Source organism: Salvelinus namaycush, chromosome 33, assembly GCF_016432855.1.
Source record: "Salvelinus namaycush isolate Seneca chromosome 33, SaNama_1.0, whole genome shotgun sequence".
In the NCBI taxonomy this organism is placed as follows: domain Eukaryota; kingdom Metazoa; phylum Chordata; class Actinopteri; order Salmoniformes; family Salmonidae; genus Salvelinus; species Salvelinus namaycush.
This window is the reverse complement of record NC_052339.1, coordinates 28676579-28692366: the sequence shown is the minus strand read 5'-3', so window position 1 is coordinate 28692366 and position 15788 is coordinate 28676579. Positions and strand designations below refer to the sequence as shown.

At 43.8% G+C, this 15788-nt stretch overlaps 1 protein-coding gene across 1 annotated transcript in view; it reads right to left on the bottom strand.

The window, feature by feature from the left end:
- The window catches only part of LOC120027899 (trichohyalin-like), a 160231-nt gene that overhangs the window by 85078 nt on the left and 59365 nt on the right, over positions 1-15788 (bottom strand). Inside the window, exons 8-11 of the mRNA XM_038972994.1 lie at positions 9232-9372; positions 6935-7018; positions 6609-6746; positions 5923-6090 (exon numbers count right to left, since the gene is read on the bottom strand). Coding sequence (XP_038828922.1) covers positions 5923-6090; positions 6609-6746; positions 6935-7018; positions 9232-9372 — 531 coding nt within the window. The remainder of the gene's footprint in view (positions 1-5922; positions 6091-6608; positions 6747-6934; positions 7019-9231; positions 9373-15788) is intronic.

Genomic DNA, 15788 nt, shown 5'->3' with positions numbered 1-15788 from the left:
TCTGTTCATAACAATGTCTAAAGACATTACAGAGTATAATAATTTGGTAGCGCCAAATAAAACACTGAAACATGACCCGTCTTCAGTTAAAGTCTGTCTCATTACTATCATCAAGGAGCTGGGAGAATCTATCAAAACACATCACTTCTGTACCAAGAGAAGAAGAAAGAGAGAGAGAGAGAGACGGGGGGATAAATAGAGGGGGGGGACGATGGATGAGGTTTCAGATGAAGGGAAGAAAGTGTTTAGTCTATTTGTTCAGCTGTACTCATGTTAGGACGTTTAGGGAACAGAAAATGTTATTGTTCGGGAGAATTCTTCTGACACACACACACACGCGCACGCACATGCATGCAGGGCAGGAAATGGTCAGTGGCAGAGCTGCAGTAGCAGTGTGTGCGCGCGTGCATGCCTGCGCTCATGAGATCAGAGGTAGGTTTGGTCAGTAAAACAGAGCCAGATGTGCTGCAGAGCCTTCTAGCTGAGAAGTACTGTTGTCTGCACTGTTAATGCTACTGATCTACACATGACAATCACACACAGTCATTATCGCTATTTGGCTATGTAGAGAGGGAGGAAGAGAGAGATGGGGGAGAGGGAGGAAGAGAGAGATGGGGGAGAGGGAGGAAGAGAGAGATGGGGGAGAGGGAGGAAGAGAGAGATGGGAGCAGAGAACTACCTCTCCAGCTTCACACGTTGTGAGGAATCTGATTAGAAAGGAAAGAAAATAAGAAAAACAACCATTTTGCTCTGTGGGAAAAGGAGAAAGACAAAGGTGAAAAAGAGAGCGGGAAATAAAACATGTGTTTCTCTCCTCTGTGTTACCTTCCTGCCGGCGGCCCTGTGTGTGTCAGTGAGTGTGTTGTTGGCCCGCTCCAGATCCTGACTCTGCTGTAAAACCTGGTTCTGGAGATGCTGACACTGATCTCTCTCTTTACCCAGACCAATCTTCAACTGATCCAGCTCTACTGACAGAGTACACACCCTGTCCTCACTAACATGGAGCTGGGAGGGGCGGCAGAGAAAGAGACAGAGAGGGGGGGGAGAGAGAGAGAGAGAGAGACAGGAATAGAGGGACATAAAGAGAGGAGGATCTTAAAAACATTTAAAATCAAATCACACTAGGGTGTCTGGAGTCTTTGACAATTTTTAGGGCCTTCCTCTGACACCGCTTGGTATAGAGGTCCTGGATGGCAGGAAGCTTGGCCCCAGTGATGTACTGAGCGGTACGCACTAACCTCTGTAGTGCCTTGTGGTTGGAGGCCGAGCAGTTGCATTACCAGGCAGTGATGCAACCAGTCAGGATACTCTCAATGGTGCAGCTGTAGAACTTTTTGAGGATCTGAGGACCCATGCCAAATCTTTTCAGTCTCCTGAGGGGGAATAGGTTTTGTCGTGTCCTCTTTACGACTGTCTTGGTGTGCTTGGACCATGATAGTTTGTTGGTGATGTGGACACCAGGGAACTTGAAGCTCTCAACCTGCTCCACTACAGCCCCGTCGATGAGAATGGGGGTGTGCTCGGTCGTCTTTTTCCTGTAGTCCAAAATCATCGCCTTTGTCTTGATCACGTTGAGGGAGAGGTTGTTGTCCTGGTACCACAGGGCCAGGTCTCTGAGCTCCTCCCTATAGGCTGTCTCATCGTTGTTGGTGATCAGGCCTACCACGGTTGTGTCATCGGCAAACTTAATGATGGTGTTGGAGTTGTGCCTGGCCGTGCAGTCATGCGTGAACAGGGAGTACAGGAGGGGACTGAGCACGCACCCCTGAGGGGCCCCCGTGTTGAGGATCAGTGTGGCAGATGTGTTGTTACCTACCCGTACCATCTGGGGGCGTCCCGTCAGGAAGTCCAGGATCCAGTAGCAGAAGGAGGTGTTTAATCCCAGGGTCCTTAGTTTAGTGATGAGCTTTGAGGGCACTATGGTGTTGAACGCTGAACTGTAGTCAATTAATAGCATTCTCACATAGGTGTTCCTTTTGTCCAGGTGGGAAAGGGCAGTGTGGAGTGCAATAGAGATTGCATCATCTGTGGATCTGTTAAGGCGGTATGCAAATTGGACTGGGTCTAGGGTTTCTGGGATAATGGTGTGGATGTGAGCCACGACCAGCCTTTCAAAGCACTTCATGGCTACAGACGTGAGGGTCGGTAGTCATTTAGGCAGGTTACCTTAGTGTTCTTGAGCACAGGGACTATGGTGGTCTTCTTGAAACACGTTGGTATTACAGACTCAGACAGGGAGAGGTTTAAAATGTCAGTGAGTGAAGACAATTGTCAGTTGGTCAGCGCATGCTCGGAGTACACTTCCTGGTAATCCGTCTGGCCCTGTGTCTTTCTGAATGTTGACCTGTTTAAAGGTCTTGCTCACATCGGCTGCGGAGAGCGTGATCACACAGCCGTCCGGAACAGCTGATGCTCTCATGCATGTTTCAGTGTTACTTGCCTCGAAGTGAGCATAGAAGTAATGTAGCTCGTCTGGTAGGCTCGTGTCACTGGGCAGCTCTTTGGCTGTTCTTCCCTTTATAGTCTGTAATAGTTTGCAAGCCCTGCCACATCCGACAATGTGTAGTATGATTCAATCTTAGTCCTGTATTGACTCTTTGCCTGTTTGATGGGCATAGCGGGATTTCTTAGTAGCTTTCACGTTAGAGTCTCGCTCCTTGAAAGTGGCAGCTCTACCCTTTAGCTCAGTGCGGATGTTGCCTGTAATCCATGGCTTCTGGTTGGGGTATGTACAAACAGTCACTGTGGGGGATGACCTCATCGATGCACTTATTGATGAAGCTAGTGACTGATGTGGTGTACTCCTCAATGCCATTGGAAGAATCCCGGAACATATTCCAGTTTGTGCTAGCAAAACAGTCATGTAGCTTAGCATCTGCTTCATCTGACCACTTTTGTATTGACCGAGTCACTGGTGCATCCTGCTTAAATTTTAGCTTGTAAGCAGGAATCAGGAGGATAGAATTATGGTCAGATTTGCCAAATGGAGGGCGAGGGAGAGCTTTGTACGCGTCTCTGTGTGTGGAGTAAAGTGGTCTAGAGTTTCTTTCCCTCTGGTTGCACATTTAACATGCTGGTGGAAATTTGGTAAAATGGATTTAAGTTTCCCTGTATTAAAGTCCCCGGCCACTAGGAGTGCCGCCTCTGGAGGAGCGTTATCCTGTTTGCTTATGGCGGTATACAGCTTATTGAGTGCGGTTTTAGTGCCAGCCTCTGACTGTGGTGGTATGTAAAACAGCTACGAAAAATACAGGTGAAACCTCTCGGTAGATAGTGTCGTCTACAGCTTATCATGAGATACTCTACCGCAGGCAAGCAAAACCTTGAGACTTCCTTAGATATCGTGCACCAGCTGTTGTTTACAAATATACATAGACCGTTACCCCTTGTCTTACCAAAGGCTGCTGTTCCATCCTACCGATACAGTGTAAAACCCGCCAGCTGTACGTTGTTCATGTCGTCGATCAGCCACAACTCGGTGAAACATAAGATATTCCAGTTTTTAATGTCCCGTTGGTAGTTTAATCTTGCTAGTAGGTTATTGATTTTATTTTCCAATGATTGCATGTTTGCCAATAGAATGGATGGCAGTGGGGGTTTACTCGCTCGCTTACGAATTTTCAGAAGGCAGCCCGACCTCCGGACCCTTTTTCTCCGTCTTCTCTTCACGCATATGAAGGGGATTTGGGCCTGTTCCCGCGAAAGCAGTATATCCTTCACGTTGGACTCGTCGGACCGGTTAAAGGAATAAGCTTCTATCGGTTCGCGGTGAGTAATCGCTGTTCTGATGTCCAGAAGTTATTTTTGGTCATACGATACGGTAGCAGCAACATTATGTACAAAATAAGTTACAAACAATGCAAAAAAAAACGAACAAAATAATTGGTTGGGAGCAAGAAAAACGTCAGCCATCCGCCGTTCTACATGACAATGACTAGCAGTTGTTACAGTGGTGTTGGAGGTCCGGTGGGAACAGTTTGACTGGCCCAATAAAGAGCTGTGTTGGTGCTAGTTAAGCCCTGTCCAAGACCTCTAGCTGGGTTAGGAAGCTAATCACTGTATTACTTTCTCTGCATGGAATGATGCTAGTCAGCTAGATATGAAGCAATATGTCTAGCCTGGTCTAAAGTAGGAATTGACTACAACCCACTAGGGTGCACACACTAGTGCAGAGGTGTTAAACTCATTCCATGGAGGGCCTAGTGTCTGATAGTTTTTGTTTTTTCCTTTCAATTAAGAACCTAGACAATCAGGTGAGTGGAGTTCCTTACTAATTAGTGACCTTAATTCATCAATCAAGTACAAGGGAAGAGCGAAAACCAGCAGAAACTCGGCCCTTCGTGGAATGAGTTTGACGCATGTGCACTTGTGTATAGTGCAGGAGTATTCAAATCCTACCCTGGAGGTCCGGAGCCTGCTGGTTTTCTGTTCTACCTGATAATACATTGCACCCATCTAGTGTCCCAGGTCTAAACCAGTCCCTGATTAGAGGGGAACAATGAAAAAAAGCAGTGGAACTGGCTTCGAGGTCCAGATTTGAATTTGAGGGGTATGGAGCATCAGAACAGGAAATGTTTATCAAGTTATACCATTGTCTTACATCAGATCACGTCACTCCTACGCAAAACTCGTCCCTCAACCAATCTATCTTCGAGGACATGGAACTCATCTCCAAAAATCTAGATTTTGCTTCTAGAGCACGCTCCTGGTAGTTATGACGCACTGGCAAAAAATTATCCAGCTAGTAGCCTAATGCAAACTTGTTTGAATGGCCATACGGTAGCTAGTTTGCCATCTTGTTGATGAAGTTGTAAGGCACCAAAGTTATGGGGCTGTTGGTTTTCAGAAATCAGCATGTATTTGATATCTGGCACTGTGCCTCGCTAGTTTGTAACATTTGGCCAACACAATAACATGGCAGAGAACAGTCAGCTGTGCTGTAGAACTTGGAGCACTAATCACGGCAGAACAGATATCATAAACTCATTTGTGCATTATCTACAACTTCAGCTAGCAAGAGGGAGTATTCATCATTGACTGTGTAAACTGGCCATGTTAGAGTCTGCATTTCATTTCATATGGATTGATTTGAAACTGGTTCTGCCAGCAAGCAGACACTAATGCGTTTGCTAGCTAATTTTCATGTACATTTTCACATTTCATAAATACTGACACTACCACCACAAAACACCTTAGCTAGATGTAGAATTAGGTAGTTAAGAGTTGCTCGCAAAAAACCCTGTCAATATTAGCTACAGCTTTATAGTTTTGGGCAAGATTAACTCTGACCCTTTAGAGGATGAAAGGGGAATTCAGTGGACGATGTCACCTTGGTAACGTTTCGAATAGGACAGCATATTGTAGCCGGAATTCTTTTTAGTTATCCCATGAGTGTTTGTGAGTTATCAGACAGATCTGACGTGAGACAATGCAAGTTATACATTACTCAATGGTCACTTCTTTAAAGTAATAGTAGCAAGTCATTGTTTGGTGAACACAGCATATGGGTTACATTACCATAAAACCACATTAGCGTAGAGCAAGTGAAACAATGAGAAAAATACATAATGTAGAGGTCAGAGGAAAAACCTGAAGTCAATTACATGAATCATTAATATCATCTAATGTTGTCATTCATTACTGTATGGCCATTATACAGACAGAGAGAGAGAGATTCCCTCTATATCTAAATTATATTGAAATCAGAAAAGTAGGTCCTTCATTTGAACAGGGACCAAATCCTCAATGGAGGTAAGATAGATGAAATTATAGACTTATTAAATATGGAGAGGGGGAGGAGGAGGAGGAGGAGGAAAAGGTGATTAAGGGTAGAGGAAAATAGAAATGAGCAGAATTCCCTGTCGCCCTTCACCGATTTGATAAAAAAAAAGGGGACACTGATTTAGTGCGCGTGTGTGTTACCTTGTTCTTTAGCGTGTCCAGGTTTTGTCGGAGGTGTGTGTTGTCGTGTGTTAGCTGGTGTGTGTGTTGTTCCTTCATACTGAGTGTTCTCTTTAGTGAGTCCTGAGTGGCCTTTAGAGCAGACAGGTCCTGCTTCATGTGTCTCAGCATCTCCCCACGCTCATTCACCTACACACACACACACACACACACACACACACACACACACACACACACACACACACACACACACACACACACACACACACACACACACACACACACACACACACACACACACACACACACACACACACACACACACACACACACACACACGACAGAGAGGTTAGCTAGCTGCACACTCAGACCAACAGAGACTACAGTAGTAGACCAGACAGAGGTTGCACTCCTGACCTGTGTGTGTGTGTGTGTGTGTGTGTGTGTGTGTGTGTGTGTGTGTGTGTGTGTGTGTGTGTGTGTGTGTGTGTGTGTGTGTGTGTGTGTGTGTGTGTGTGTGTGTGTTCATTGTCTGTCTAGCCTCCTCCTCCCATAGCTAATCTAACACAGAGCTCATGCAACACTGTAATTAATTTGACTTGGCTAGCTTCATCCAGCAACAGACAGACTGGAGCTCCCAGTTACAGACTGACAGAGAACGTTTCATTATCACTGTGACTGATCACTGAGCACCAGCCAAAACATACAGATGTATTCTCAGCCAGTGTGAGTCTCCCCAGTTCTCTGCTCAACTCCTCCAGTAGTGTAGTCTGAGTCTGGACCTCTGTCTTAGCAGCCACACAACTCTCCTCAGCCTCCTTCAGAGAGTTCTCTAGCGTAAAGATCTGGAAGACACAACACCGATCATGAAAATACATTCTATTTACATATTCTAACATTTCCATTGAGATATGAGAGAGCAAAATAACAAAAACTAAGATCAGATCTGCTGTTTTCTTGAAGATATGATGAACGTTGACATGCATTGGCCATAGTACTATAGCGATGACAGTAAAGTTGTGTTGTAACATGCCTTGTTAGTAGCATTCTCCAGCTGACTGTCTCTGTCCTGTAGCTGCATCCTCAGAGACTGGAGAATACCCTCTGTACTCCTCAACTAGAGGGAGAGAGAGAGAGAGAGTTAGGGGGTAAACACACAGATGCACACACACCAGCGTTTGTGTGTGTGCGTGCGCACCAAGGTTGGGATCAATATCATTTCAATTCAGAAAGTAAACGAAATTCCAATTCCACATTTTCCTCATTGAAAACCATTGAGGAGAATTGGAATTTCAGTGTACTTCTGGAATTGAAATGGTATTGATCCCAACCCTGGTGCGCACGCACGTACACACACACACACCTCCTGTGTGAGTATGTCCTGTTGGTTGTGTGAGGTGAGTGAGTGAGCCGCCAGTCTGGCTGTCAGTCTGCCATTGTCCTCTACACTGCCCTGGTAGTGACGCTGTAACTCCTTCAGCTGCTCCTCCAACACACACGCGCACACATGCATGCACACACACATGCGCACACACACGTGCACACACACACACACACAATAAAAACACATCCTTAGTTACAAATACTTACTTACTAGGAATATACATGTGGAATTGCTAACAAAACCCTATTCTCTATCCAGAAAGAGCTGAATTTGCCTAGGTTTGAACCTGCTTTCGACTGACCACATTCACAATACTTACTTACTTCCGTCAAGGTCTTTATAACTATCAGAAGAAAACTGGAACCTTTTTAGCTTTAACTCTGATTCTGTTACATCACTCATCCATATCAATACTGCCTTTGATGATACGGCCAAAGTCATTTTCCTCATCTTAAATCCAGCACATCCACATTATTAAAAGTTCACATTTCCCAATCTCAGGTCTCAATTCTCTGAAGGCATAGGCAGGAAGTTGGGAACTCCCAAAAGAATATGAGATTTGTGAATTTGTTCAAACGAAGGTGCTTAAATGTGAACGATCATATTATCTAGCCTCTATGGAGAGAGAGACCAATCTGAGGAGGACTAGAATGGACTCATTACTTCTGCTATCAAAGTGGGTTCCCACCTCCCCTTTCCTCTCTTCCTCCCTCTCCTTTTCTTTCACTGTCCTACGTTCTCTCTATCAAAGTGGGTTCCCACCTCCCCTTTCCTCTCTTCCTCCCTCTCCTTTTCTTTCACTGTCCTACGTTCTCTCTATCAAAGTGGAGGAGGAGGAGGAGGAGGAGGAGGAGAGCGGCTTGGGCAAATCCTTGATTGGCTGAAGTCTATCCTGTATTTAGGATTAAAATGAATCGGTAGAGAACAATGTGTGGGTTAGAAAGAAAGAGAGAGAGAGGGGGAGAGGGGGAGAGAGGGACAAAGAGACAGAGAGAGAGAGATAGACAGAAAGAGAGAGGGTGACCAATATAATTGAATTAAGAAGGTTTGAAGCCAGAACATTTCTATAAGCAATTAGAAGTATGAGGCGAGAACAAGCAGAGATATAATTACCATCTAATAAAAAAGAGATTAGAAACTCACTGAGTACGGTTATGTCTACCCACGGGACAACCTTCATGTAACCTTTCTCAGTTCAGAATGAGATACACTGTATACGGCTGCTCTTATTCAGACTGTCAGACACAACACGCAGTGCGTAGGCGCACACCATCAGATAATAAAGAAACAGTTGAGATGGGAAGCTGCTGCTACAGACAATTCATTAAGTCATTTGTCTAATGAGCTCTTTAGAGCTGCTTTTGGCAGCAGATAGGAATTCATTAACATGGCTAATTGAATTAAACAGGTGCTGATTTCACAGCTGCTTTGCGTTCGCGAACACACGCTGTTGAGACGGAACTACAGGTGGTGTGTGAGGGAGAGAGCGTATGAGGGGTGGAGCGGGTGAGTGCTTGTCTTTGATGGTCTCTCTCAATGGAACCTTGGCACTCAACCAAAAACCAAATGATATGCAGATCAAGTGGTGTGTGTGTGCTCCTGCTTCTCGCTGAGTGTGTGTGTGTGTATATATGTGCTTGAGCTTCAATGGAGCCTGCATGCCCTTGAGATAAACACATGGCATATTAGTAAACACTAAATATGACCTATTGTCTATGGCATGGTCTATGGAGATGAGATGGAGTATTGTTGTGTTGAATATACATTAGAGACACTTACAGCTGGCTGAACCGCATTGGAATCAATTCGATTTCAGTCAGTTCAGGAGACTTGAGGAGATAGAAAATAATGTGCACTTTTCAAAGAGTACTTTTCAACCTCTGAATTACCTGAATTGAATGGACTCCAAGCCTCCCAAAACTCTCTCTCGTCTTTCTCTCTCTCACCTGATCCCTGGCGGAGGTGTGTTTCTCCCTCACATTATTCAGGTCTTCGGTTATCCGTTTCATTCGTTCTTCCTTCTCCTCCAGTCTCCTCCCATACTCATCACCCAGTTCGGTCCTCACCTCCACCATTTTGGCCTCCGCCTGAAACACAGTCGTACTCACACTCTGTATTACAGGCACCCACACTCAGTCACTGTCACACAGTAGGGTCTAAATTACTGCCGCCATTTTATTTTGACAATTCAAATACGCTGTTACACAGTGAAAGAGAAATACTAAGGTTACAAAAACTTGATGATTTCGACAACTATTACAACGATGATCTAACTATGTAGCAGAGAAAGGAGAGATTAGACATTAGATATGGAACCTTGATATGAAACTAATCACACATCAGCATTGTACAAGATCTTCAGTTTCTTGGCAATTTCTCGCATGGCATAGCCTTCATTTCTCAAAACAAGTGACGAGTTTCAGAAGAAAGGTATTTGTTTCTGGCCATTTTGAGCCTGTAATCGAACCCACAAATGCTGATGCTCCAGATACTCAACTAGTCTAAAGAAGGCCAGTTTAATTGCTTCTTTAATCAGAACAACAGTTTTCAGCTGTGCTAACATAATTGCAAAAGGGTTTTCTAATGATCAATTAGCCTTTTAAAATGATAAACTTGGATTAGCTAACCCAACGTGCCATTGGAACACAGGAATAATGGTTGCTGATAATGGGCCTCTGTACCCCTATGTAGATATTCTATTTTAAAAAATCTGCCGTTTCCAGCTACAATAGTCATTTACAACATTAACAATGTCTACACTGTATTTCTGATCAATTTGATGTTATTTTAATGGACAAAAAAATGTGCTTTTCTTTCAAAAACAAGGACATTTCTAAGTGACCCCAAACTTTTGAACGGTAGTGTATATGTTTTTTTCTTTTTTTTCTTTTTTAAATGTACACATATTTAACCCCTTATTTTTGTTGGCAGAAAACTACCTCCGTACTTCCATTAATTTGTATGGGTTACCTTCAGACTAGTCCCGTGACACTTATGGGGGCCGTAGAGCAAAACAGAGAACACCGTCGTGTTCGTGAGAGTCTCCCCTTTTCATAGAGTTTGTAGCCAAACTGTTCGGACGCTACAAACGTTTTCGTGAGAAGACCGATTTTCGGAATGTCTCCTGGTCTGACAAACACCGCTGTAGCTCGGCAACCATCCACCGCAGATGCGGAATGCCGACATAGGCGGATACGGTGGATTGAGATGCAGCCCATGCAAAACTGATATCGCTAGATAAAACTGACCAAACATACAACAACACACACACACTGATTAATTTCACCCTCTCACCCTCCCGTCCGTCCTACCCTTCCCCTTCAAGCCCTCGGCTAAGGGTGAATATCAAATCAGTTCCTTTTTTAATTTCTCAAAAGCGAAGTGTAATTTGTTATTATGAGACAGTATATACATATATCCGAATACAGATTGTGTGTGTATGTGTGTGTGGTGTCAGACACAGGGGCTGACGAATGACTTCACTCCAGATTGCTTTACATCACAAATCATTGTCACATTATAATACCCCTAATGCAAATACACGTGTGCGTGCGTGTGTGGTGCATGTGTGTGTGTGTATGGTGTGCATGTGTTTGAGTGTGTGTGTGTGTGTGTGTGTGAGTTTGTGCGTGTGGTTTCCCTGTATCGCTGGCGAGCTCATTGCTCTCAGAAATCAAAGTTAAATGGGTCATCTATCATCAAAATATACTGTATGTCTGGAACACTTGTCTCCGTCTCACTCTGTATGGGTGTGTGTGTGCGCAGTGTGTGGGTGCGGTGTGTGGGTGTGTGTGTGTGCCTGGTTGTGATTAATGTGCTGCATTGGGCTGTTCAGCTATGCATGTTGGTGAGTTTATCGTTTGATGCTGGCTCCAATTAAACTCCTCTAAAGTGACTGATGGCTTTAAGACTCTGTCCATCAATAAAGGCCATCCAGGCCTCTGCACCAGGATATGTCATTCTCACACTAACTAATGTCCTCTTGACTCGCAGGCACTGTGCGTGTGTTTCAACTCCACCATCTTATAAAAGACCACAATATATCTTGCCCAGTTGTCCTATGCCCAGACCCAGTAATCTGATATATCATAGGTATTAATTCTCATGTAACTCTAATGACAGACTCTGATATTGTTATTATGCCTGCATCAGCCAAAATACACACACAGACAAGAGCAAACGGCATATGTGTCTTACGGGAGGGGGGATTGAGTTGTGTTTGAGAATAGGCTGTTTGCAGGATTTGCAAGAAGGGATTTTCATTTGTAGAGGGGAGGAGGAAGGAAGGAAGGGTGAGGAGAGGAATACGGAGATGGTGGGGGGTGGAGAGGACATTGAATGATGATACTCGGTGTGTGTGTGTGTGTGTGTGTGTGTGTGTGTGTGTGTGTGTGTGTGTGTGTGTGTGTGTGTGTGTGTGTGTGTGTGTGTGTGTGTGTGTGTGTGTGTGTAGTATATAATAGGGTATCTATATGGGGTTTAACATTTGATGGCTACGGCACATGGCTCAGGCCTATCTCACACTCAACTGAATACCACACGCCTGGGAATCTCAATCTCTGTGTGTGTGTGTGTGTGTGTGTGTGTGTGTGTGTGTGTGTGTGTGTGTGTGTGTGTGTGTGTGTGTGTGTGTGTGTGTGTGTGTGTGTGTGTGTGTGTGTGGATATAGGGTAGCAATATAAAATAGACAGTATAGCTCAGAAGACTCCAGAGAAGACATGTCTCTTAGGAGAAACACCCATCTCCCCCTCGGTCTCACCCTTTCCCCTACCTCTCAGCCCTCTACCACCTCACCATTAAACCTACTACCCCTCACCCTCACCCTCACCCTCCACCCGCCCCTCTCTGTCCTATGCTGTGTAGTCCAATGGTATTAGCTGTGTGTTGATATTTAGATGGATGAGTGGAGAGTAAGGAAGAGAAAAGACCCAAACACACCACACCGACACACCGACACACCGACACACACACACACACACACACACACACCCTTACAGCCCTCAGCGCTCTCCTGTCCTCACAAGCATGGTTTCCCCCTCTAATTGCTGCCATTCGTCAGTGTGTGTGTGTGTGTGTGTGTGTGTGTGTGTGTGTGTGTGTGTGTGTGTGTGTGTGTGTGTGTGTGTGTGTGTGTGTGTGTGTGTGTGTGTGTGTGTGTGTGTGTGTGTGTGTGTGTGTGTGTGTGTGTGATATAGGGCTGCCACAGCACCACCTGATGTCCCCTGTCAGTACTACAGTGTTTGCTACTGCCTCAGTCACACCTCACCACCTACAGCAATCTACCATTCCACTGTCTCACTGCAAGGCTGCCACCAGGCATGCACACACAGCTCTCATTTAACACACAGCTCTCATTTAACACACACACAACAATGAACACAGAGTATTGTATATTATCTAGTATTATTGTTATCATACGAGGGACATTATCATTGTTAACGGTCATTAAGATCAATCTAAATGAAAAACACACACACACACAGGCAGACAGAAACTAAAGACAAACTCACACAGTGCTTCAATACACTGCAACCTCATACAACACTGATACATATTTCCGTACTGGATTAAAACCAATTCAGATATTCTTTCTCTGTCCATCTCTCTGTATCTCTAGCTCAGTGAATAGTCAAAGCAAGCTGTATTTGAATGGTTAAACAACAACAGTTATTGTTGTCTATTATTCATTCTATCACAATCACATTAGAATGTGGTGATTAGTTACACTGCCTGGCTTCTATGTTCCTATAAGAAGCCTTTAAGTATTTTGTAATGTAGCAATTTATAGATTTTTTATTCATATTCTACATCATTGTCTGTCAGTTTTACATCCAGCGCCAGACAATCTACAATTTAATATGTCATCTTGTGTTGATTATTAATGAGTGTTTCCCTCACAACCAATCAACTACAGCAATCTACACCTAACACAGACACCTTATCAATCAGAGGATCACACTCTCACACACACACACACGCACACACACATATACGTACGCAACCATCAGTCAGCTTCATCAAACTAACTCATCTATCTTACGGTCTGTCTGTGGAGCCAACAGTTGTCCAACCTTAGCATTCGTCAGAATTACAGTCTGATATTAACAACACACAGAAATATTCATCTTGGAGGTAAACACTAACCGGCTTAAAAAAGAAAATGAGATTATTTTACAGGAATATCCTCACAGAGGACCTCAGGGGTAATGAGGAGAACAGGAGGCTGTTTACATCTCTCCCCCCACTCTCTCTCTCTATACGTCTCTCTCTCCTCTACACTCCCTCACTCTCTCTCTCCTCTACACTCCCTCACTCTCTCTCTCCTCTACACTCCCTCACTCTCTCTCTCTATACGTCTCTCTCTCCTCTACACTCCCTCACTCTTTTCTCAGGTGAGATTTGAAAAGGTATGATTACTTTGTATGTGCATTCACATTCACATGTTTGTGCACGCACGCATGAGTATGTGAGAGAGTAAAAAGGTAGGATTGCCTAGGATCCCCGTCTCACTCCCTCTCTCTCTGTCCTATTCATATTTCACCTTCAATTTAATTTTTTCATCAGTCAGGGAGCTGCCTGCCGCAGTGATTCAATTATGCTTTGTGATTGGCCCGCTGGCATCCTGAAGGGTCACGGAAAGGTTAAAGAATTCAGTGGCACAAACATGATTATGGCTCTGTAGCGTCTGATCAGAACCGCTGCTTATCACAGAACACTGGACCTGACTGGCTGGTTGTGTGCCTAGAGGTTCTGGGTTGGAGGGGTTTACATGTTCACTGTTCAAAACAAATGTTTACATGTAGTTTATATTGAACTCGTAGGCACACACAGCCGAGGACCCAAATTACAGCTACTCATTGACGCTGAGGCTGGCAGACATTAAATCCTTCTTATACACGGAGGGAATAGGCAATGTAATGACATCAACTCTCATCTCCCCAATACTACCTAGAGACAGGAGCTATATAATAAGTCTGACTAATATCCAGCTGTGTTTCTTGATACTACGGAGATACTGAATAGGTTGCAATACAAACATGTACACTCTGCCCTCCCTGCATCTATCCATATCCTCACTGGGGCCGAGCTCCCTGCCATCCAGGACCTCTATATCAGGTGGTGTGAAAGGAAGGCCCGGAAAATTGTTAAAAGACTCCAGTCACCCAAGCCATAGACGTTCTCTCTGCTACCGCACGGCCATAGGTACAGGGTCCTGAACAGCTTATATTCCCAAGCCATAAAACGGCTAAATAGATAACAAAATGGCTACACAGACTATCAGAGTTGACGCTTGTAATTTATTTATATTTTTTGCACTGTCTGTATGCACATTCACAGGGCCCTAAACACTCACACGGACACACACAAAAATAAATTCCATCATCTGCTCACACACATATAACATGCACATACAGTACCAGTCAAACGTTTGGACACACCTACTCATTACAGGGTTTTTCTTTATTTTTACGATTTTCTACATTGTAGAATAACAGTGAAGACATCAAAACTATGAAATAACACATATGGAATCATGTAGTAACCAAAAAAGTATTAAACAAATATATTTTATATTTGAGATTCTTCAAAGTAGCCACCCTTTGCCTTGACAGGTTTTCACACTGTTGGCATTCTCTCAACCAGCTTCATGAGGTAGCCACCTGGAATGTATTTCAATTAACAGGTGTGCCTTGTTAAAAGTTAATTTGTGAAATTTCTTTCCTTCTTAACAAGGTTGGGGTGGTACACAGAAGATAGCCCTATTTGGTAAAATATCATACTATGGCAAGAACATATCAGAGTTGCTCAAATAAGCTCAAATAAGCAAAGAGAAATGACAGTCCATCATTACTTTAACTTCTCTAGGGTAGGGGGCAGCATTCGGAATTTTGGATGAAAAGCATGCCCAAATTAAACGGCCTGCTTCTTGGGCCCAGAAGATATGATATGCATATAACTGATATATTTGGATAGAAAACACTCTAAAGTTTCCAAAACTGTTAAAATAGTGTCTGTGAGTATAACAGAACTGATTTGGCAGGCGAAAACCTGAGAAAAATCAATTCGGGAAGTATTTTTTCTTTTGGTTTTGTAGTTTTCTATTCAATGCCATTACAGTATCCATTGACTTAGGACTCAAATTGCAGTTCCTATGCCTTCCACTAGATGTCAACAGTCTTTAGAAATTGTTTCAGGCTTGTATTCTGAAAAATGAGGAAGTAAGAGCAGTTTGAATGAGTGGACCCTAAAGTGTCACAGAGCTTTTTCATGCGCGCGACCGAGAGAGTGCCTTTCTTGTTTACTTTTCATATTGACGACGTTATTGTCCGGTTGAAATATTATCAATTATATAGGCTAAAAACAACCTGAGGATTGAATATAAACATCGTTTGACATGTTTCTATAAACTTTACGGATACAATTTGGATTTTTTTGTCTGCCTGTTTTGACTGCGTTTGAGCCTGTGGATTACTGAAGAAAACACGCGAACAAAACTGAGGTT